The 23,746-nt window shown below is 46.0% G+C and overlaps 1 protein-coding gene across 1 annotated transcript; it reads left to right on the top strand.

The window, feature by feature from the left end:
• The first annotated feature begins 3,100 nt into the window (after window positions 1-3,100).
• On the top strand, window positions 3,101-22,586 carry LOC133359022 (uncharacterized). The gene is made up of 10 exons (XM_061577394.1): window positions 3,101-3,687; window positions 6,185-6,698; window positions 7,052-7,138; window positions 7,364-7,447; window positions 7,967-8,850; window positions 12,061-12,384; window positions 15,087-15,567; window positions 18,297-18,383; window positions 19,133-19,219; window positions 19,545-22,586. The coding sequence occupies exons 2-10, from the start codon at window positions 6,194-6,196 to the stop codon at window positions 20,564-20,566; spliced, it is 3,561 nt and encodes a 1,186-aa protein (XP_061433378.1). The 5' UTR covers window positions 3,101-3,687; window positions 6,185-6,193; the 3' UTR covers window positions 20,567-22,586.
• Window positions 22,587-23,746: the final 1,160 nt, after the last annotated feature.

Below are 23,746 nucleotides of genomic sequence, written 5' to 3'. Positions count from 1 at the left end.
GGTTGAGTAGTGTTAACACGCGCTGGGGAAAACGGATCGTAGAGATAGCGCGTCGTCATTGGTTAACTAAGGAGCGATGCTCACGTCGACGTCCGCATCAGCTCCGTCTCCCGTGAGCAGGGGCTATAAAAGGGGATGCACACAGGCGTAAAAGCAGTATGTAACCAGCGAAGAATGAAGACGGGGATGAAGAGATAGGGCCCTGCGGTACCTAGTCCCGCTGTCCTAACGGGACCGGGACTCTGTGTAACCCAGAGGCGAATGCATTGTGTGTAGCCATAGGCATAGGGTCTACACGAGTCGAATGCATGGTGTGCAGCCAGAGGCATAGGGTCTACACGAGTCAAGTGCATTGTGTGTAGCCAGAGGCATAGAGTCTACACGAGTTAAGTGGAGTGTATGGTCAAAAGAATAGAGACCACACGTTGTATTGTGACACGTCAAGATTTAATAAAAGTGTGTTACCCGTCAAGAAGTTCCTGCCGTCATTTCCAATACTTCATGAGGACGGCTGCTTGCGTTGTGGTCGAAACGTCGTGAGAATTATTTTATTTTTATTTTTATTACTTTATTATTTCCATTCTACGTGACTTTACCGAAAGAACCAAGAAGATGAATCCCTGCAGTCACGAAAGCTTTAAATCGAAAAAGTAATCGTCCTATGCAAAGACTCGCTCCCTGCCATAGGAATGTGCAATTTCCACCATGTTCTCTCATGGGCTGTAAATGGGAACTGACCAGCACCTCATTACTAGCACCACATCTCATGCAGAGAGAGTCCTGACCTATACCCATCTGGCAGTTCAGCATTTGTTTAAGCAAGCCTGACTGCTGATGAGATACTGTGCGTCATAACTGGTCCAGAGTTTTGCTTGTAATTATACCGATGTTGCAAAAAAAATGCATACTCCCAGAAGGCTGTGGGTGGCCGGTGGGATGTGTACAAATATTTGATAATAACTGACACCTTTTTTTTTTACAAGGAGTCATATTTACATAGACCACAATACCTGCAGTCATAATGCAAACAAAAAACATAACTCTGATAATGTGCACTGTCCTTGAAGTTGATTGGTCCACACCCGAGACAGACAAAAGGTGTCAGTTTTGTTGCCAGATAGAAGGGTAAAAACCGATTATATTTTTACTGGCAAATGAGGTTCCAATGGTGTAAATGCTTACCCCGAGCTCTCATACTCTGATGGTGCATTGTCTTTGAGTTGTGCGCCTTTTGGCGTCATCTGGCCCAACCCATGTGAGACTAGGCTCTAAGGAAAGCTGTCTCGGGTGTGGACCAATCAACTTCAAGGACAGTGCACATGATCAGAGTTATGTTTTTTGTTTGCATTATGACTGCAGGTATTGTGGTCTATGTAAACATGACTCCTTGTAAAAAAAGAAAGGTGTCAGTTTTGTTGCCAGATAGAAGGGTAAAAAACAATTATATTTTTACTGGCAAATGAGGTTCCAATGGTGTAAATACCCTCATTTTGTTTGCAGAAAATACCATTCCAGGTGAAGTAAGTGTTGGTAAGGCAGTGCCTAACCAGAGTAGGAGCATCAGGGTTCAGTCAATGGACTAAGTCTTCAATTATTGCTATGGTGTCAGGTACCGGAACCTTGGTGAACAGAGAAACCACATCAAAGCTGACGAGACAATCATCTGGGGACAGTGAAATGTCCTTGATTAGAGAGACCAATTGAGCTGAGTTATATACTGCTGAGTCTTGCCAGTGAAAGGAAGCAAGGTATCAGAAAGAAAACGCGCCAGTTTGTAGGTAGGTGAGTTGATCGTGGACACGATGGGCCGAAGTGGAGTGCCTTCTTTATGGATCTTAGGAAGACCATAGAATCTGGGTGGTCTCGCAGCCGAAGGCTTTAGGGAGAGCCATTTGACTGGTTCGATTACAGAAATTGAACTGGTAATGATATTGTTGGTTTTTGTAGTCAGGCTGTTACTAGGATCTTTATTGATTTTGGAGTAGCTACCATCATTGAGAAGGTCCTGGATTTTGTTGTATGTGGTTTTTATCCATGATAACAGTGGCATTGCCCTTGTCGGCCGAGAGGATGACTATGTCATCCCTCTTTTTCAAATTTGCGAGTTCAGACCGCTCGTCTTTGCTGATGTTACTAATGGGTTTCTTAACATTTTTAAGGATGGTGGCAATTTCAGCTCTAGCAACGTTTGTCGGGATGTGTCCCAAGCCTTTGAGGGCTACGTCGACCTGGGAGATTATATCCTCCACTGGGATATGTTTAGGGGTAACTGCGAAATTCAATATTTTTGTTGTGCCCGTATTGAAACGGATGCATGCCGGTGTGGACCTGAAAACTCAATTTCCCTGTGACAAAGAACACGGAGTCATAAACCCCACGATGGGTTGACAGCTATGTAGTTGCGATTCATCAACCATCTGTGTTATCACCGCACGTGTCAAATGATGATGTGTGATGATTATATCACTGTGTAACAATAAAAACACGTTTTTTGTTCCTGGGTAGTGTTATTTTATAATTGCATATGCCTCAAAAGTACAGAAAATGGCTATTATTCCCCAAAAACTTTGCTTTTGTGACCAGGACAGTTATATTTTGAAATGTACATATTTTCAATGAGAAAACGTGTGCATTTGTGTCATTCCTTCACATAAAGTCCTCCCCTCCCCACCCAGCCCCTCCCCACCCAGCCCACCTTCCCCAACCAGCCCCTCCCCACCCTCCCCACCCAGCCCCTCCCCACCCAGCCCCTCCCCACCTAGCCCCTCCCTCCCCACCCAGCCCCTACCCACCCTCCCCTCTCCACCCAGCCCCTCCCCTCCCCACCTAGCCCCTCCCACCCAACCCCTCCCCACCCAGCCCACCCTCCCCACCTAGCCCCTCCCTCCCCACCCAGCCCCTCCCCACCCAGCCCCTCCCTCCCCACCCTCTTCTCTCCACCCAGCCCACCCTCCCCAACCAGCCCCTCCCCACCCCCCCTCCCCACCCAGCCCCTCCCCACCCAGCCCCTCCCCACCCTCCCCACCCAGCCCCTCCCCACCCTCCCCTCTCCACCCAGCCTCACCCCTCCCATGTTTGGAATTCACGACGTACGGACGGACACAACAATCCCCTGTGGGGCTGGTGTAACCAGGAGGTTCCTACCAGTAACATTGTTGTTGTCGTGCAAATTGGCAGTGGTGCCTGACTCGGCTGAATCTGCAGCCCGGCAGCGGCAGAGCAGAGGCAGCGAGAGGCCTCGTCGCTGCTGCTATTCACTCGCTTATAGTTCTGCCGTGTTCACTACATCTCTGCTGTGTTCACTATCATCTCTGCCGTGTTTACTACATCTCTGCTGTGTTCACTACATCTCTGTGTTCACTACATCTCTGCTGTGTTCACTACATCTCTGCTGTGTTCACTACATCTCTGCCGTGTTCACTACATCTCTGCAGTGTTCACTACATCTCTGCCGTGTTCACTACATCGTATTCACACGCAAGTATTTCTATACACACATCCCTATTTCTATATATATAATACACATACATCTCTATTTCTATATATATAATACACATACATCTCTATTTCTATACATATAATACACATACATCTCTACTTCTATATACACACAAACATCTCATCCTCGCAGCAAGTCCCGTGGCCCGCGATTTGTGTGAATTCGCCGAGCCGGCGTTGTCGTAAAAGGTGAGTTAAGTGATTAATAAACCCCCCACTTCGTGTAAATAGAGATTATATACAGTATTATATTTATTATATTATATATCCCAACGATTGTCACTCCACTGCTGGATGAGTGCCGGGAGATTCTCCTCCACCAACCCACACGCCGCTTGCTGCTGCTGCTGCTGATCGTTGTGGAGTTACAGTGTCCATACTTCACCACGCTGGTCTCGCGTCTTCACGAGGGTCCACCACGTGGTCTTTCACCTACAGTATGTGTACAGTATAACTGGCTTTCGCGTACAGTACACGCACCGTATAACCCATTCACGTACAGTATAGAACAGTATAACTCTTTTACGTACAGTATATGTACAGTGTAACCGCCTTTCGCATACAGTACACGTACAGTATACTTGTCATTCGTGTACAGTATAGTACAGTATAACTCTTTCACGTACAGTGTACGGAAGTTGTACTGTCTTTCGCGTACAGTATACATATAGTATACTGTTTTCGCGTACAGTATACATACAATATAATATACTGTTTTCTACGTACAGTATAACTGTCTTTCATATACAGTATACGTACGGTACACAGTGCACGCACAGTGTAACTACGCACAGTACGTGTACTGTACGTGAAAGACAGTATACAGCATAACTGTTCGTATACTGCACGCAAAGACAGTATACTGTATAACTGTACGTGAAAGACAGTACAACTGTACGTGTACTGTACGTGGAAGACCCCGTGGTCGGTTGCCGGCAGTCCCGACGATTGCCACTCCACTGCTGGATGAGGGCCGGGAGATTCTCCGTCTCCTCCCCACGCCGCTGCTGATCACTTCGTCCATACTTCACCACTTTAGGTCGGTGTTGTTGTTTGACTTGCATCCCACTGGGATTTTTGCACACAGCGTTGGTGTGTAACGGTGTTTTTTCTGCAATATTTTGCTGTCTTTTCTTGGATTTTCTGTTTGCACAAAGTCACATAGTCACTTTAAGATGTTTTTTGTTCATGTTTTGGTTTTTTGTTTGTTGCGGTTGCACCCGATTCAAGAGCCGAATGGCTCACAGGGCTCTATACCTAATCAATGAACTTGAACTTGTTGGAGGAAGACGGTGACGCACGTGGACAGGGTGGTCCACATGTCTTGTGACCCCCCCCCTTCCCCCCCTTCCTCAATTACATTATCTATAACTATATATTTTATATTCTTGGTTCTTTCGGTAAAGTCACGTAGAAGGGAAATAATAAAATGATATGAATATGAAACAAAAAAAATTCTCACGACGTTTCGACTGCAACACAAGCAATCATCATAGTTATTGTTTTTGTGATCTTTACAGGAAATATTCAGACGCGTTGCACGATACGGTAAGGTATCGTGTTCGTATGTAAGAGGCCAGAATAACGAGAGGAAATTGAACTCTTTGGTTTTTTCGGTAAACAAATAAATTAAATGACGACGTTTCGAAGGCAACACAAGCCTCCGTCTTCAGGTGGCACCCGTCACAACAAAAATCACTGGATCAAATCACGTGATTTGATCCGTCACAGTGATTTGATCCGTCACAGCAAAAATCACTGGATCAAGATACAGTAATTTGATCCAGTGATTTTTGCTGTGACGGTGCCACCTGAAAGACGGACGGAGGCTTGTGTTGCCTTCGAAACGTCGTCATTTAATTTATACTCTTAGTTTTTTCGGTAAAGTCACGTAGGTAAAAAATTAAATTAAAATTAATAAAAAAATAATAATAAAATAAATATAAAAAATGCAATTAAAATTAATAAAATAAAATAATACATTTTTTATTTATTTCATTTTTTACCTACGTGACTTTACCGAAAAAACGAAGAGTATGAATCCTTGCAGTCACGAAAGCTTCAAATCTAGAAGTCATTTAATTTATTTGTTTTTCTGTATGGATTCTTGCAGTCACGAAAGCTTCATTGGTTTCAAATGGCTCGTAGATTTCCACTCGTCTTTGCATTATTAGTCTCGCGATGGGCCACATCTGCGTTCAAGCTACGTATGATAATTACGTTACTTTAATGACTCTCCACGTGTTATTGGTAAGAATCTGCGGTTCGTCGCACTCGGATTATATTATTGATCTTTGTTATTTTACGTGTGCTCACGATGTTTTGTTGTGTATGCCTGTAAAAGTCTTCCTGCTGAAATAAGTGTTGGCTTGAATTTTCTTTTTTCTAAAACGGCAGCCCCTGACCCAGTGGTAAAAACTCTACATTTAAATGGCCGGGGTCAGTTTATCCATGGGGCAATCACTGTTTTAACTTGCCATAAGGCGCTGCTAATTTTGATCAACCCTGGAGGGGGAAGGTGAGTCGACACCTGAACTGGAATTGAGTTTGTACTTAACTGCTCTTGCACTGTGTAAAGGCAACAAACATGTTCATTTGGGACAGATTGTATGTCCATGGTAGTGGACAAATGTTCTTTGTAGAAACTATAGATTCCAATTCCCTGAATTTTCAATTATTGCTACAGCCACAAAATATGGCGTGTGCGGTGGCCACCCCGTTGCTGGAGCCAAGCGGGGACTTCCCGGCGTGGCTGGAGGCGCAGGGCGTGAACAAGGAGGTGGCCCGGGCCATGGACTCGGAGCTGGGCATCCGGGACTACGGGGTCCTGAGCGCCTGCGTCGGGGACGGCCTCGTGCGTGCCGAGCTGCTGGCCACGGCGCGCGACCGCCTGCCCTTCGGCTTCTACGCCGTGCTGCGGCAGGTGGTGAAGGCCCTGCAGGGCGCCGAGCCCCATGACGCTGGGACGCCGCGCTGGGACGATGCCACCGCCATCAAGGCCTCCCCTGGCGACGTGACGCTGGGAGGCCTGATGGACGTGCTGCTCGCCCTGTTCAGCGGCTTGAGCCGCGAGCTGCTGATGTCCGTGCAACGACTCGGAGCCATGGACGGTCTTAAGTATGAAGTGCCTTCTCCTTCAGCCGGTGATGCAGTCGGTAATGAAATTATGACGGCCGAAATGGATCGTTCAATGGAGAATGGTAATTGATATTTAATAGTATTAAATAATATATCTAGCTGATTGACACCATGGATAGCGCACTAAATTCACAATATTAGTTTTGATTAACCTGAATGTGTAATTTGCACCACTGACACAGCAGCACTGATGGAGATGATTCCACAATTACACCCAAGCAGGGAGACGCTTGAGTCAGATTCACTTCCTGCCCACATGACTGAAATGCATTGCCCTGGTGGTTCACCCCATTGTTGGTGGTGGAGCCCGCAGCTTGATTTATCGACATATCAGACAGAATGAAAATATCTGTCAATGCATGAATCGTATATTTTCTACTTGTGAATCAAAAGTGACCATGTCCCTTAATTTCAGGTGAGATCGAAGAAACGCCACCTCCAGATGTGGATGACACTCAACCCAACCTGCCAGTGGATCGGATTAAAATGGAGCCATTCGGAGGTAACATCTTGTCAATGTAGAGTGTTAAGTGGTCCAGTTCAGTAAGGGGGATAACTCAGCTTATTCAAATATCTCGAATGGGCGACCTCTAGATTCCAAGTTTAGTGTTCTTGATGAGCTCAGATACATGTTATTGCTTCTATCGTTAATCATTCATCACTTCTCAGTTCAAATGAACACTTTGTTGAAAATTATTTCACTAATATAAGCCCTCTGTGCTTGTAGATGCTGCTGAATTTACTGACAATGCAATGCTTCCTCGGACATCGGAGCATGGTTCCATGATGTGTATTTCTAATCCGATCTTTGGTAAGTGGCCCTGTTTTACCAGTATATATTGTAAAGGTATAAATCCAGACCTACAACTTCATATTGTTTTTAAATTATTTGTTTTTAATCATTTATATGTTTGCATTATTTTCATGGGTGTGTACGTGTCCAATGAACAGAATATATAACACATTTTTCAAGGCACAGTTTTATATTTGAAGTCTGTCTAGAATTGTCTTAATTTAAAATATATTTACTGCAACTAAAAAAATAGGTCAAAAGGTCATCACGGCCAATAAAATCGCTGCCACTATATGTGGACATCTAATTTTTGTTCGGTATTTCAGCTGTTGCACAATGACACCCAACCTCCACGTTCTATTCTGACAATCTCATCATCACCACCTTCATTTCATTTTGTCTTATCTTTAGTTGTCAAGCCTTCAGGTACCTACTCAAATGCCAGTGCTTATTTTACTTGATAAAGCACAAACGTTCAATCAGAATGCCCACAACTTTACAAAAAAACCTCTTGTTCAAAATCATGCTCTCCCTTAGATAAAGTTTCATTGGAGTCTCACGCCACTCTCGCGTTCAAAGTTGTGAACTCGCAGCAGATCGAGGACGAGGGCTGTACGCTTGCTGTCGAGACGGCCCCTGCTCTGTGGGCACACGGGGCACAGGACGCCATTCAAAACGAAGAAGCAGCCTCCACCTGTGCACGTGAGTACGTGTCACTGCCACCAACGGAGGGGTGCTCCTTCGAGCCGTCAGTGGCGAGCCGAAATGGGTTCCTCCCGGCAGCCGTTGCACGAAGTCTGACCATCGGAGGGAGTGGCTCCTACGAGCCGGGCGTGTGGTTTGCCACCGCCGAGCACTCGAGGAAGAATACAAACCTGTCGCCGGGACGCGTAGTCCAGAAACCTTACCGCTGCGAAGTATGCGGGCACTGCTTCTCGCAGGGCGGGCACCTGAAGATCCACCTGCGTACACACACAGGGGAGAAGCCCTACCGCTGCAAGGTGTGCGGCCAGACCTTTTCGCAGCAGTGCAGCCTCAAACGGCACCATCGCAAGCACACGGGCGAGCGTCCGCACCGCTGCGGGGAGTGCGGGCGCGGGTTCTCGCAGCCCAACGACCTGCGGGCGCACGAGCGCACGCACACGGGCGAGAAGCCGTACGGCTGCCAGGTGTGCGGCCAGGCGTTCTCGCGGTCCTCTAGCATGAAGATTCACATGCGCACACACACGGGCGAGAAGCCCTACCGCTGCGACGTGTGCGGACAAGCCTTCACGCGTGCGTTCAGCCTGCGCTTCCACCAGCGTACGCACGGAGGGTCGAGCGCAGCGCCGCTGCCACCACCACCGCCGCCTCAGATGGGGAGTTTTGTTGATGGTGCCACAGACGTTTTTACACGCTCCAGGCCAGCGACCCGCTATGAATGAGGCATATTGTCACACACAAAAAATTTGTTTTGGTGTATTTTAAGAGCTTTTGAGCACTCGTTAGTTACTTGATACAGCTATCGTGCTGTGACGGTTCCACCTGAAGATGGAAGCTTGTGTTACCTCCGAAACGTCGTGATTTTTTATTTTATTTTAATTTTACTTTCATTAATTTTAATGTTTTACTTACGTGACTTTACCGAAAAAATCTAAGAATATGAATACTCGTTAGTTTGTTTATTTAAAAAAAAGTAAAGGTGCAATTACTTGCCCATGCCACTGCAGATGGGAGGACCTCTTCATGGACAGAGCTCTAGACATGCCCAATAGATGGTGTTTTGGCCAATTATTTCCTGCTAGCCTGATGCCTTGGAAGATGTGTGAGTACTTACACTTTACCGCTGCACTTGTATGACCTGCCAATCGACTAACTGGTGTACCCATTTATACAGGGGGGGAGGGGGGATTAATAAACTTGCACAAACGGCTGCACTGTGAGATCGGATCGAACCGGTGAGCTCGAGGTTGAAACTGAGTGTGCTGATACGCCATGGCAGCATCCTGTTTATGCTTATTTTAAAATGTGTGTTCATATGGACAACACAACACAGATGTAAAGCACAACGCTCTGGAACCACCCACACTCTTCACACACGTGACACGCTTGGATGAATCCATGCCTGCTCATGATGCCCTAAAAGCTAGCCATTGACATAAAGCTCCAAATTGTACCATTAATGTGAGATCAGGCAGTTGTCCCTTGCCAACCTGGTGGGGAGACCTTGCAGTCACCCTTATTTATCCTGGATATATAAAATTGCATAAATGACTCACTTACCATGTGCGAGGTTGTTGCAGACCAACGCAATGGACCCTAGTCCGTCCAAGAAAATGAACTGACTTTTAGCCGGGTGGTAGTGGTGCATGCATGTAGGTCTGCGTTGTGGAGTCGACGGTTGGTGGATCTTCCAATGGTTTTGAAACTCTCTTCTCGTGCGCGTCAAGGTGCCATACCCTGGCATGCCAGAAGAAGGCTATACAGCAGAATGTGGAGACTGTGTATGGGATCGAGCGTTGCCCCCTTTGCTATGTGCGTTTTCTGAAGGTTGCTCATTTCCTCCCAAATGTAATTACTTAATTGGCCGCCTCGCTACCTTCCCTTCTTCTCCATGGTTCCTTTTCGCACCTGCGAGGCATTCTCTCTGTTCAAAAGTGAACGAATACTGCGTGGGACGTTACAAGTTGATATAAATCATTATGTGAACGTCATGCAGTGGTGGTGCTAGCCCATTGGGGTCCTGTAGCAGAAGTTCTATTAGGGGGTCCTCCTTTCAGTGTTTTAAATGTGAATGAGATAAGTAATTTCGACACAAATGGAGATGTAGTGAGATGGGAGAAATGTCAACAAAACTAGAGATGTTAAATGAGAGATGGAGACAATTCGGGATGAGAGATTAATTGGCCTTTTAATGTTAAATAGCTTGTTAGGTTTATCTTGGTTTGAATTTGAGCTTAAATTTCATGTATCTATATGATTTCATGAAGCTGTGGCCCTTTGAGCTTCTTGGGACCCGAGACTTATGCTTGGTTTGCTCGAGCCTTATTCTTTCGAGGTCATTGGTGGTCGTCATATGCATTTGTAATCGCGTGAAGGTTGTTTGTAAATTGTACAAAATAAAAATTCACGGTCTCTTGTCAATCCACTGCTACGTTGGTCATCATAGTTGACAGCACTTGTCAGTGCAAGTTTGTGGTGGTGTGGGGAGGGGAGAGTGTGGAAGAACCAGTGCAGATATCGGTCACCACTGATGTTAACCGTAGTTTGGAATCGAACTCGGATCACCGTCTTCACACCAAATTGCACTAACCGCTTGCATCACCGCTCCACTCTCAAATGAGTGTAGTATTGGTCAAGCTTCGTTGAAATGAAAAAAGCGATCGGAAGAGATTCGAAAATCCATGTGGTCACCTCGCCAAACATTAACCTCAAAATGTGCTTTGCTTTCAGTTCGGATGCAATTTAGGTGCAATGAGATTGATTTCAGTCACATGATTAATTTATATTGGTTCTTTCGGTAAGTCACGTAGAAGGGAAATCATATAAATATAAAACAATAATAATTCTCACGACGTTTCGACTGCAACACAAGCAATCATCATCAGGTGTGAAATCCACAGATTTCACATCATCAGGTGTGAAATTTTCTTGCTATGGATTTCACACCTGATGACGATTGCTTGTGTTGCAGTCGAAACGTGAGAATTATTAATGTTTTATATTCTATTATTTCCCTTCTACGTGACTTTATTATTTCCCTTCTACGTGACTTTACCGAAAGAACCAAGAATATGAATCCCTGCAGTCACGAAAGCTTTAAATCAAAAGTGATTAATTTAGTCAAGAGAGTTTTGTTGCTTTGACAACCCTTTATTTAAAACCAAGACAACAGTTATTAAAATATTAAAGTCGAGTTTACATCGATGAGCCCATGTATATTTTTTAAAGCAAGGTTTTATTTAAAACAGACATTAATACGCAAGGGAAACAAAAAAAATGTTAGGGGTCAATTATTAAGAAAATAAGAATAGGCTTCACCTTTTCTGGAAATAAAACGGGATATGTGAAGATGGTCAAGCACCAAATAGAATTCCTTTTGCAAGCCTTCATCAGTGTGAGACAAGACCATGAAGAAAGCTGCCTCTGCTGTAGTTAATGCAGAAATGATTCCTTGCAAAAGTTTTATATTTGATGTTTGAATATCTGAAACACCTACACCATTGGAACCTCATTTGCCAGTAGCAAAATATGATAATTGTTTTTTAAACCTTTTATCTGGCAACAAAACTGACACCTTTTTTACAAGGAGTCATGTTTGCATTGACCTCAATACCTGCAGTCGGAATTCAAACAAAAAAACATAACTCTGATAATGTAACATACTTGGACAGTGTATACATTATCAGAGTTATGTTTTTTTGTTTGCATTCCGACCGCAGGTATTGTGGTCAATGCAAACATGACTCCTTGTAATAAAGGTGTCAGTTTTGTTGCCAGATAAAAGGGTAAAAAAAAAACAATGATCAATTATCATCTGAAACACCTGTTTCATTGCCAGAAAGGGTTCAAACCTCTTATTTTTGTGACTGCCAAAAAGGGGTCATTAATTTGGCAGGGGGTGTGGCCTGGTGGGGTTATGGTGGGGGCAGACCCCCGTGTGCAAACTGTTCACCGCGGTCCCTAACCCTGCAATCTGCCGTTGGGAGGAAGCGGAGTTAGCTCCGCGTACGAGGGGAGAAGCTTCACTTGCGTTTGGAGTCCTCGGTCCTCTCTTCGTCTTCCTCCTCCTCTTCTTCCTCCTCATCCTTTCCGCCTGTACACGGAGACGCTTTCGTCGATTCGCTGTCATCTCCAGGGCGAGCCTCGTGCGCGGGGAGCGGTGGCGCAGTGGTCAGCGCGCCGAACCCATCCGGAGCAGCAGCAGCAGCAGGAGGACCCGGGTTCGATTTCTCGCTCACGGCCAAAAAAAACCGGTGACGATTGTCCTCCCCCGTAGGTCTACTCGGCCTCAAACGAGCACTGTCTGGTGCGGTGTGCGGTCAACATCGTTACTGGGGGAGACAAAGGCGGCCGGTCGTGGTGGTGCTGGTCACCCCCCCCCCACCTCGTGTGCCACGGTGCCGGCCTTCATAGGCGGTGCTCGCTGACAACCACTTGGCCCCCAACAAGGATTCATACTCTGAGGTTCTTTCGGTAAAGTCACGTAGGTAAAAAAATGATAATTATAAAAATAATAATAAATAAAAATAAATAAATTGAATCATTTGATTAAAATAATAAAAATTAATAAATGAAAATAACTAAATAAAATCATTTAATTTAGTTATTTTCATTTATTAATTTTATTTTAATTAAAATAAATGAAAATGCATTTTATAATTTAATTGATTTTTTTTGAATTATTTTTATTAAATCATTTTATTTAGTTATTTTCATTTATTTTATTAGTATTTTTTACCTACGTGCCTTTACCGAAAGAACCTAAGAGCATGATTCCTTGCAGTCATAAAAGCTTCAAATCTAGAACCCAACAAGTCTCACATAGTTGCTTGTTCCATAGTCGATGGTGATGCTGATTTGTTTACATTACACAACACACACCCCCTCTCGGATGGTCGGTTAAATGGGGAACCACTTTGTGTGTGGGCGTCAGCGGTGGTTGGTGTTGTTGCTGGTTACGTACGGTGCGAAAGAAGTTCGACCACACGTAACATAGATGCTTTCAAACAGGTACCGTGCTCATCCGTTACCTTTCAACCCATACGGTTTATACCCCGTAATTTTTGTGCAGGTAAATTGAGTTTTTCAGGTCCATACGGCCTACAGCCGTTTCAATACTGGCAAACATTTGTTGATCTATTTGTGTTTCTCCCTTGTGATGGGACTTTGTGGGATGAACGTTGAGATTTAGAAGGGCACGGCGTGACCAGTAAGGTCTGAATTGGTCTGTAATAAGGTAGGGCACACTAAGGAAAGCTGTCTCGGGTGTGGACCAACAAACTTCAAGGACAGTGCATATATTATCAGAGCTGTGTTTTTTGTTTGCATTATGGCTGCAGGTATTGTGGTCTATGCAAACATGACTCCTTGTAAAAAGGTGTCAGTTTTGTTGCCAGATAGAAGGGTAAAAAAACAATTATCAAGGTAGGGCACTGATAAGGGGTTGACAGGTTTGCTATACACTACTAACCACTGCATTACTATACACTGCATTATACACTACACTATACCACACCTACCAACCCATAGGGATTACCCACATTCTTGTACAGGGAAATAATGTTTTCATGTCCATACGGCGTACAGCCGTTTCAATACGGGCACATTTAAAAAATAAATGTTGTTTATCTCTTTGTGTTTCTCCCTTGTGATGGGACTTTGCGGGATGAACGTTGAGATTTATAAGTGGCACGGGGTGACCAACATGGTCTGAATTGAATTTTGATTTAAAGCTTTCGTGATTGCAGGGATTCATATTCTTGGTTCTTTCGGTAAAGTCACGTAGAAGGGAAATAAAATAATATAAAACATTAGAAATTCTCACGACGTTTCGACTGCAACACAATCATCATCAGGTGTTTTATTATTTCCCTTCTACGTGACTTTACCGAAAGAACCAAGAATGTGGTCTGAATTGGTCTGTAATAAGGTAGGGCACTGATAATAAGGGGTTGACAGGTATGAGTACTTTATATGCCCCCCCTCCTCTTTTATGCTCCACATCTACATACAATAATTTATCAACGGTGGTGAAGTATGGTCAAATAACTCTCCCTCCCCCCACTCGGCGTGGTGAGGCAGTGGATTAACCAAAAGGTTGTGCATGTTACTTGGAATCCGCCTAATTCAACAATAGCTTGGGGGTTTGTTTCGTGATTATGGCGGTTGTTATTACACTTCTGCCCGGGTGGTTGTTTTTGTGTGTGTGTGTTGTCCTTCTCCCGCACCTCCGATTAGCACGATTAGCTACGTACGGTGCGAAAGAACTTGAACGTACGTTCTGCACATAAATCGGTAACCACTTTGTGGGATGTCGGCAGTGGTTGCAATGTGGCTGCATTGTCGCCCGCCATGGGAATGTGGAATTTCCGTGATGGCAGTTTGACATTTGTTAATGGCGTGAGCTTATGTACACGTACAGCCGGCCGGCTTGTTGTTCCACTGCTGAATGAGAGGACTCGCCACACAGTGCAGATCGTGGGGGTATTTTGACCGTACGTCACCACGCGCCACGGTGCGGGTGGGTGAAGGCGGGGAGCGTGTAAGTTCAGTACAACAATTGATGTTGCTCCACTGCACCAGCAAATTGGTGATGTACTTTCATGTGTAAGAATTAATTTGAAATTCATGTGATTATTTTCAGTTTTGTATAAAAAAATTTTGTTACTGAGAGGCTCTTAATTGGAAGAACTGCTCCAAATATAAAAATATGACATTGTGTCTGGGCTGAGCCACTTTAGCAGTATTTTTTCCCATTCATTCTGACCACAGCCCTGAGACCATCATTGTACAATAAAAATACTGTAAAATCACCATCCTAATACAGTCACTTGCATTGGTGGATTAAAACGTGGGAGAATTACCTCACTTATGTCACGCTTGACCCCAATGTAACATTATTTGTTAACCAAAGTTTACTTTGATCGCAGTGACATGCCTAATCGTGTCTGAACAGAGAATGGCGTGCGCGGTGGCCACCCCGATTCTGGAGCCGAGCGGGGACTTCCCGGCGTGGCTGGAGGCGCAGGGCGTGAACGAGGAGGTGGCCCGGGCCATGGACTCGGAGCTGGGCATCCGGGACTACGGGGTCCTGCGTGCCTGCGTCAGGGATGGCCTCGTGCGGGCCGAGCTGCTGGCCACGGCGCGCGACCGCCTGCCCTTCGGCTTCTACGCCGTGCTGCGGCAGGTGGTGAAGGCCCTTCAGGGTACCGAGCCCCACGACGCTGAGACGCCGCGATGGGACGACGCCGCTTCCTCCCCTGGCGACGTGACACTGGGAGGCCTGGTGGAGGTGCTGCTCGCTCTGTTCAGCGGCTTGAGCCGGGAGCTGCTGCTGTCCGTGCAGAGGCTGGGCGAGTGGGATGGATTAAAGTTGGGGACAGTTGCTGGCAGTTTTGAAGATGAGACCACTGAAATGGATCGTCATGTCGAAAATGGTACGAAACTCTTAAACCTCTCATCATTACAGTAGAATAGTTCACAGAGTGGAAACTTAATACTTGAGTTTGAGGAATAAAGTATTGTGATACCAGCTGCAAATACGACGAACAAGGCCGCACTTGCGTTTTGTACCTGTATAACTCATTGAGATAACACGATTCATTCGAATTCATGATGCAGCTTGTGTGCTGCCGCATGCTCCCTGCCATCATCAGCCCACAATGAACGAATGTGGTGAAGTGTGGTAAAATAACCAGCATGATCTGCATGGCTTGGAGAGTCCCTCATCCAGCAGTGGAATGGCAAGGACAAGTGCAATTTAATAACTGTCCCCAAGTCCAATTTAATAACTGCCTCCTTCCAGCATTGAACAGTCACACCTCTGATTAAGCACTGTTAGCTGCTTACCGTGCGAAAGAAGTTTAACATACACACATACCTCATTCGAGATCTTGAGCCATTGATGGAAACTCCACTTTCCTTGGATGGAGACCGCATCCTTCCTGAGATGCCATTGTTAACTTTACAACAATCGTGCCTGTTTTATTGACCCCGCAGGGATGAGTCAACCCCCGAGTGAGTTTGAACTTGAGCCTTCCCACTTGCAAGTCGACCACTCCCTTAAGATAATAGGTTTTTTTCTCAGTTTTTCTTAACACCTGTTTTGTTGCCAGAAAAAAGGGGGAAACCCTATTGTCATATTTTGGTACTGGCAAAGGAGGTCCCATGATGTAGACACTCCCTTAAGCTCTGCCACTTGGCCAGTTTGACTATGGAAGCGGTTCCATGATTTTTGATTTGTAAATTTTCAACATTTTAAAAGGTGTTGACTATTCGGAACTGCATTTCAGATGGACATAACGTCCACCTTGCTGGATAAGGGAGAAATTTTCATGCTGCGGTGTCAGATGTACGAAGACTGAGCTGACTTTTTCACCCACACCGGGATAGTGATGCTGCATTCAGTTTCACGTTTGTTTCTTACCGTTGACGTATTCTGTAATTAAGCCATGTTCACCAAACTGGACAATTTCCCCCAAAACGACACCTCGTACGTATTGTGGACGAGTACTGCCCTGATGTGTCAATCAACTCCTGGATGAGGGCCTCTCCATGCCTGTGTGGATTCTGGACATTATTTTACCTTACACGACCACACTGGTCACTTTGTGTATAATGACAATTGCGACATTTTGAAAGTTGAGATTGGCCTGATTTGCCGAATTGCCTTATCATGAGATCACATACTCTGGGTGATCCATTGATATATGAACCTGATGGCGGGACCCCGGGGTTCCCATAAGCCCCCGGGCTCTCGCATAAACTGCGTTGTCTGTTGAAGGCGAACGATATGGCAATCTATTCCTCTCGACGAGCTCTACACGATGCGCTTGTCAAAGTTTCAAAGTTTTGTTTCTTCTGCGCATTCGTCCTCGCTGCTGCGCTTGGACGACATGACAACAGAATGATCCGCGCCAGGTGGGTCGCGGCGTTCATGTGCGCGGTGGGACGGAGTCGCCAAAAATCAATTGATTCATTACGATTTTGACTTCCGTTTATTCGGGACCCCGAGTTCCCACCCTAAGGTTCATATATGCACCCCACTATTTCAAAACTTTTATGTGGCTCTCACCACACTCAATACACTTCATGAATTCCTTTGACATTCTTCTTTGTCATATATGCAGCCATCGGTTTCACCAATATTCAATCACCCTTTCGAGAAGACTTGTTATTAAAACATCACAGATGTATCTATACAGTGATCGTCCTGAGTACAACATTACAATGTACACGTACAGCCCTTCAAAAATGTATTTGGTTACTCTTCCATCTATTTTACAATTTGATGCAGAACGGCTGATTCTGTATAATATCTTCGCTTGCAGTTGTATTTGACACGTCATTTTTACATTCGAGTTAAATAATTACCCTAATCCTCTGTTAATGTTTGCGTCACTACATTTTGCTGTGAATGGTTTTAAATGTTATTTGTCAGAAGCCAACCTTTGTTCAAGGAAACTAATCGAGATTAATGTTGATTTATGTCCGTGCATTCTTTTTGTTATTCCATCTGTGACGCTATTGCTTGTTTGCTCTGATTTCTCTTTACTTCGGAGTTGCACGTGATCATTTGTTATTTGCTTTTGTAATTTTGATGACTCGGGGTCAGAGGTCGCAATCGGGTACCCAATACCCGTATCCTGCCCGATACCCGGCTACCCGTACCCGGCCGGATACGGGTAGCCGTTTGCGACCCTGGTGCTGCCGGGTACTGGTACGGATAGGCCGTGAGTCACTGGTGAGTAACTGTTTGTCACTCATTTTCCAACGTCTTGTCTCTTCTCACAATTCAAGTTTCTAGAATCAACCCACTCGCGCCTGCAACATGGCTTCATCCCAGAGGTCGCAATCGGGTACCCGATACCCGTACCCTACCCGATACCCGGCTACCCGTACCCGTACCCGGCCGGGTACGGGTACGGGTACCCGTTTGCGACCCTGGTGCGGCCGGGTACGGGTAAGGAATCAAAACCCGTTTGCGACCTCTGCTCGGGGTCCACTCTTGCAAATGAATCTCTCGGTCTCTCAAGGATTCACCTGCTCATTAGAAAATTAGTGGAGTGCCTACAAATTTGATGACCCTGTACATACTCTGTATTGATGACTTGTATGTGTCAGTGGCTTATACGCGTGTTGATGCAGTGGCTTTGTATATGTGCAGATAAGCCAGACGAGAGGTCCACTCCAGTCATGGATGCCTCCTATGGCACCATAGCAACGGATCATGTTAAAATGGAGTCCTATGAAGGTACGGCTTGAACACCATTGTGTATAGAATATCACCACACTATTTTACTGTTACTTGATGTTACTGTTTATATGTTATCCATAATAGAGGTTATTTTGAGCTAGATCGTGTAAATAAAAATGCGTCGTTAAACTCGCCACCACCCGACATGTCCAATTAATAAGGTTTGTCACGTCAACAAAACTGTACTCGAATTGTAAATGTTGTGGTTTTACTCTCCAACACACCGGTGTGCTGAACTAGTAACGAATTGGCATGTTCTGTTTACCTAACAAACCTTACTAATTGGCTGTGTCAGGTGGTAGCGGGCTTTAACGACACATTCATATTTACACGATCTAACCCAAAAACCTCAATTATGGATAATATTGGTCACGAAAACTTTTTATATGTTATTTAAAATATCCCATTTATTCGTAGTGTTATATTGCGGAATAATATTTTGTTGTGTCAATGTTGTTGTAATGTAGCCCTACCACCGCACACCCGTGCTTGGTCACTGTCGGTTGGTAAAGGAACCATTTAGATGTCACTTGCCGCTGATGGTAGCCGTGACCGGGAATCCAAGTCGTGTCGCGGGTTCAGTATGCAGTGCAAGAGCCACCGCACTACCGTTCTTCATTTTTAGAAAGGACGTTAACCGATGACATGTCACAGAGTCACTCGCGCAAAAGTGACCGATGCAGCAGTAACTTTGCCTGACACCAGTTTCGTTTGAACACTTGACCGCTTGTTTTCCCCACTTCCAGATGACGATGCTTATTTCTCGAATTCCATACTGGATCCTCAATTGACAGAGCAAGGTTCCGTGGAGTACACTACAAAGAAACGCTTTGGTAAGTGTGAGTCGAATCGGTAGATGTTTAAAACAAATGCTGATGGCACCAATGAATGCATGCAAAAAACCCGTCATCAAATTTGGTTCTTCGCTCAATTTGAATAATTTATAGTTCCGTGGGATTTTTAAAAAATACCAATGTGACGAATGCGAACGCCATTTCTGAAATATGCCATTTTAATGCTTTGCATTTATACCCTGTCGCTCGGCCACGTTACTTCTCTTTCAACTGATTAATTAGCCAGGTCGACACTAACTTTTATTTCTACTTTATTCGGTTTAAACGCGTAACAGCAATGCGACTGGTGCATCTTCTGCTGCAGGTAAACGTCTGCTGGAGAGCCATCCAGATCTCATCATTGAAGGCGTGACCTCGCTGCCCAATGCGTACGAGGTAGGCGCTGGCCAATACGCTTTGACAGAGTCGGAGAAAGGCGAAATGACCGAAGCAGAAGAAGAAATCGCCGCCACCGCCGCCGTCGTGAAGACTGCAGCCCAGCCGCTGAGGGGGCGACGCTCATTCCCGCGCAGGCAAACCATCGGCAGGAGGGTCTCGGCAAAGCGCCGGCAGAAGCCCTCCGGTGGAGATACCGAGCCGTACGAGCACAAGTGCTCGCTGGCGAATGCAGCCGCCGCCGCCGCGGACAAGCCGCACCGCTGCAAGTTGTGCGGGCAGGTCTTCGCGCAGAGCAGCCAGCTGAAGGCCCACGCACGCACGCACGTGGGCGAGAAGTCCTACCGCTGCAAGGTGTGCGGTCAGGTGTTCGCGCAGGCGTTCGGCCTGCGGCGCCACCTGCAGATGCACTCGGGCGAGAAGCCGTTCTGCTGCGATGTGTGCGGCCACGGCTTCTCGCAAGCGTTCGGCCTCAAGCGGCACCAACAGATCCACACGGGCGAGCGGCCTCACCGCTGCCAGCTGTGCGGCAGCGGGTTCTCGCAGCCATGCGACCTCAAGATCCACCTGCGCAAGCACACGGGAGAGAAGCCCTTCTGCTGCAAGGTGTGCGGCCACGGGTTCTCCCAGCGCTGCCACCTGAAGATCCACCTGCGGAAGCACACGGGCGAGAAGCCCTACCGCTGCAAGGTGTGCGGCCAGTGCTTCTCGCAGAGCTTCAGCCTCAAGCGGCACCAGCAGATGCACACCGGCGATAGGCCGCACCGCTGCACCGAGTGCGGGCGCGGTTTCTCGCAGCCCGGCGACCTGAGGGCACACGAGCGCACGCACACGGGCGAGAAGCCGTATAGCTGCGACGTGTGTGGCCAGACCTTCACGCGCTCCACTGACCTGCGCTTCCACCAGCGTATGCACGTGGAGGAAAGTGGTGCTGTGGGGGAAACTTTTTGAGGCCGCCATCGTTGTATTCCAGCTGAGGTCGTAGGTTTTTCGCATTTGTGCTGTACTGTTTGGCACGATGTCCCCAATGTTTCACGCCACACGCTGATAAGGTTTTTCAGTTCGTGCATTTTTGGGTTGTGCCGCGTGTTGTTAGCCTTAGTGTGTGTTAGTCGGAAGCTCCCGGCACATGGGGCGAAACGTCGGACGTTGTGTTGAACAACGCGTAGTGGCACAACCTGAAACCACGTCAAAATGTTTTACTGTTAAGAACGATGGAGTATGAAAAAAAAATGGCCGGAGTGGATCAGGGGCCAGAGTACTTCTCTGGCGCTGCTGAAAACCTAGGTTCAAATCCAGCTTTCAGTTTCTGTTCTCAAGTGGAGTGAGTTTACAGTCTTGGCCTGGTCACAAATGACTGCACAAAACCCCACCACGTTGAATTTGCCTTTCGCTTTATTTTGCTGAACATTTATCTTTATCGGGACGAATGGGAAAGTGCACCCCCTAGTGTATGGATAAAATACAGTCGCTGAAACAGTTCTCAGAAGTCATTCTATGATGTCATTTTTGCGGGCAGTTTTTATAACATGTGAGTGAGTGAGACTTTGGAGACTTGGGGTCTCCCAAGTCTCACTTGTGAAAGAGGTGTGCTATTTCAATATGCTCTTTTCATCTGGTTATAGTCAGAAAGAGCATCGCAAGCAGCAGTCATGTTATGAGACCAGATCAAAATACAACTCGTAAGATTTTAGACAATGCCAGTAGACAAAGAGCAGATTTCAAACCATGCTTATTAAGGTGAGCTAATCAAGTATCTTGTTTCGGAGAATATAGGTGCGTGTTTAGTGTTAATTTTTTAGGCACAGTTCTTGGTACTGGGTTTAAATAACCAGATAAGAGTTTTGAATAAGGTTATGCGGCGAAGTCGAGGTTTAAGGTAAATGCACAGATACATGGCAAGCCGATCGTTAGTAGCAGGCACACTACTACGAAATTGTCTGCATCGGAGGCACTAGCTGAAGCAAGGGCAGCTGTACAAATGTGTTGTCAATGCTTGTGGAATTCTTATCTAGTACAAACCATCCTGGTGTAGCGAGAGCACTGGATAGTGCGCTGTGCTGAGAACCTGGCAAACCTGCGTTCTATTTCTGGCCACAGCTAACATCGCTTGCAGATTTGTATCTGTGCCGCTCCTGGGTTCCAACCACTTCAACCCGGCACTGACTAGCACGGTGAAGGATGGTCAAACAATCCCCCAGAGTCAGCGCACTGGGGGAGGCCTTCATCCAGCAGTGGATGGACGAAGGGTTGTAAATTACTATTTGTTCTTATTACTCACGGATATAGCCTCAAGACTGATGGCTTTTGTGATTCAACAGCCACAATCACCAGTGACAACACGTGCCGAGTCACACTTACATTGCCTCATATGAACGCGTGGAAACGTGCACTGGCAAAGTCAACAAAGCCATATTGCCACCCTTCTCAGACAAATACGAGGTCGCACTAGTTGGTAGAAATTCCAATTGTTTTATGATGGGGGGGGGGCTTTCTTTCCATGGAGCTTGTTGATCCACAAGGTGGTACTCGATGGATTCATCACAGAGGGATAATGGTGGGCCAGGGTTGATCTCCAACCAATATTTAAACTTGCAACTTTCTTATACCCCTTTTACACCGTACAACTGAGCCGTGCTAAATCAGCCTGTCGTGACTCAGGAGGCACCGGTTACATTTTTTCTACCCCACCCATGGTCCTGCTTGGCCCCAAGACATATTCAGTTGTCTTGTGAGGCCAGAGTTGCTTTTGGCTCAGCTCTGCAAATATCCAGTGGGATCCACACACACACACACATATATGCTGAGGGCCGTGCGCTGGTGCAGCTCAGATGTGTTTGGCTGGATCAGGCAATTTACTTGGTTTTGAGAAAGCTTCCTGGCGCTGTCAAATGCTCTTTAAGTTCGTGCATAAATGTGTTTGGCTTTTGAAGGTCAATGTAGTTCATGCTGAATTCACTGTTGGTGAAAATTTTAATTTTTTGAATAAAAAATAAAAATTCTCAACCCGGAAAATGTCAAAAGCAGCGTCGAAATCATCCTCTGCATCACTAGCATTCATCGCCAAGGCCATCTGCAAACATTGTGATGTAATTTACATGTGTAGTGACGCCGACACATGTTGTGACTTTCAAGAACCTTTATTCAGACACAGCACGAACGATGCCCAGAACTGGTTCTTGAGGCTTGACCTTCATCTCTTGAATGTCCCCCGATCTCTGTGCTGGTCTCCTTTCATACCTCCCAAGCCCCCTCTCTGGAAGCTTCTTTCACCCCCCACTCCCTTCGGCCAATCCTGATCCTTCCCCACCAACGGTTCTCCACTGTCCTCCAGTCCACCCCTTGCTTTTCCACCAATGGGGGGAGGCATTGGCTTACGTCATGATTGTCAGACCGTACACTTGTGTCAGGTAAGAGGTCTGTTATCTCGGTCATTACACATGTAAATCATGCTGGGGTTGGGCTTTGAAGACAGATTCATGCATATGTTATTTGCGTTCATCGTTATCCAATGTGGCAATGCAACTCAAGTTATGTACCACGTGAGAAAATGCTACGACCTATAACAGCAACGAGTTCAAATCAGTGTGCCTGGAGAAACCCATGCATGTCTGCAAAGGACCAACATGCAAAAACTATTGCATAGATACATCAGCCTAATTAATGCCCTGGATTTGACAAACACCAAATTAATGAAGCATTCTCCAACTCACAGCATCGTGAGAGAGATGATGACGGCTCGGAGAGGACTTTATCCAACATGGATGCTGCTGATCTTTCGTAAGGCTGCAGATGCGGATACAGAGCAACAACTACAATTTCACATTCAGGTCAGATAGCCACATCAGAAGCAGCGGAGTGTGTCACTGTCATGTCTCCTTCGTATTTGTGGATTGGGCATTGCTCCATATGCTGGATGGTCCGTTCTGGATGATCACAATCGCACACTGGAGAGTTTTAATTTTGCAGGTATCCGCATCTGCCATGGTTTGTGCAGATGCGGTTTAGGGTGGACCATGAGCTTCGTGGAAGATCAAAACAATTGATCTGCGTTGGATTTTTCACAAGGTGTTTGTGAGTTCTGAACTCCCTTAACATTTTCCAAGCTTCATCGGGGTTAAATTCGCATTG

The sequence above is a fragment of the Lethenteron reissneri genome, chromosome 64 (genome assembly GCF_015708825.2).
Source record: "Lethenteron reissneri isolate LAM-NWPU_2019-01 chromosome 64, ASM1570882v1, whole genome shotgun sequence".
In the NCBI taxonomy this organism is placed as follows: Eukaryota; Metazoa; Chordata; class Hyperoartia; order Petromyzontiformes; family Petromyzontidae; genus Lethenteron; species Lethenteron reissneri.
This window is presented reverse-complemented; position numbering and strand designations above follow the sequence as displayed.

Excerpts from the sequence above, each read along its gene's own strand:
- LOC133359022 (XM_061577394.1), top strand. The coding sequence starts at position 6,194 with ATGGCGTGTGCGGTGGCCACCCCGTTGCTGGAGCCAAGCGGGGACTTC. Across the intron at positions 7,139-7,363 it reads TAAAATGGAGCCATTCGGAG|ATGCTGCTGAATTTACTGAC; the intron begins GTAACATCTTGT and ends CTGTGCTTGTAG. Across the intron at positions 8,851-12,060 it reads GGCCAGCGACCCGCTATGAA|ACCCCCGTGTGCAAACTGTT; the intron begins TGAGGCATATTG and ends TGGTGGGGGCAG.